At 74.3% G+C, this 941-nt stretch overlaps 1 protein-coding gene across 1 annotated transcript in view; it reads left to right on the top strand.

Moving 5' to 3' along the window:
- Window positions 1–21: 21 nt before the first annotated feature.
- Window positions 22–941, top strand: part of LOC113408793 (rho GTPase-activating protein 4-like) — a 1,059-nt gene continuing 139 nt past the window's right edge. The window contains exons 1-3 of the mRNA XM_029913991.1: window positions 22–198; window positions 364–492; window positions 767–939. Coding sequence (XP_029769851.1) covers window positions 22–198; window positions 364–492; window positions 767–939 — 479 coding nt within the window. The remainder of the gene's footprint in view (window positions 199–363; window positions 493–766; window positions 940–941) is intronic.

Below are 941 nucleotides of genomic sequence, written 5' to 3'. Positions count from 1 at the left end.
CCCCCCCGCCCCCCCCAGGCTATGAAAACCTACCAGACGCAGCACGCGGAGAGCCAGAGCGCGGAGAACAAGCTGCGGGACGCCGAGCGGCAGGAGGAAAAGAGGGGGGGCCGGCAGCCCCCAGAGCCAGGGGGAGCCGGGCAGGACAAGCTGGCCCGACGCGCCTCCCTCCGCAAGGGGGAGCGGCTGGTGGAGAAGGTGAGCTGGGGGGCAGGGGGCCTGGGGCTCATGGGGGGCAGGGAAGTGGTGCAGGTTATTGGGAGGGGTGGCTCTGTGGTTTGGGGGTGGGGGGCGGAGGCTCGGAGGGGTTGGCTGCCCCCCCCCCCCGGTGGGGCTCCCCCCCCCCCCCCCCCCCCCCTCCAGCGCCAGGCCCGGTTCCTGGCAGCGCAGTCGAAGTGCACAGGAGCCCGGAACGATTATCTCCTGCACCTGGGGTCCACCAACGCCGTCATCAGCAACTACTACCTACGGGACGTCTCCGACATCCTCGACGTACGCGGGACCAGGCGTCCGGGCAGCGCTGCCAGCCCGCAGCTTGGGGAATGGGACCCAGGCGTCCGAGAAGGCTGGATGCTCCAGGGGATTGAGGGGCACCAGCGGGGCGGGGGCTGGGCTCGGGGGGCTGTGGGTCGGGAGTGAGGGGCACCGGCAGGGGCTGGGCTTGGGGGGCTGCGGGTCGGGAGTGAGGGGCGCCGGCGGGGCGGGGCGAGGCTGGGCCGGCCTTGGGGGGCGCCGGGCCGGGGTTCAGGGGTGTGTCTCCCCGCAGTGCTCGGACCTCGGGTTCCATCTCTCCCTGGGCCGCCTGCTGCGGACGTACCTGGCAGCCGAGGGCCGGGCCCAGAGCTCCTGGGGGGAGGGGCTGGGGGCGCTGGAGGGGGCCGTGCTGGCCCTGGACCCCCCCGGGGACAAGGCCCGGCTGATGGAGGCCAACCCGGCCGCGT

This window comes from Terrapene carolina, unplaced genomic scaffold, assembly GCF_002925995.2.
Source record: "Terrapene carolina triunguis isolate 2854851 unplaced genomic scaffold, T_m_triunguis-2.0 Scaffold24256, whole genome shotgun sequence".
Classification (NCBI taxonomy): Eukaryota; Metazoa; Chordata; order Testudines; family Emydidae; genus Terrapene; species Terrapene triunguis.
This window is presented reverse-complemented; position numbering and strand designations above follow the sequence as displayed.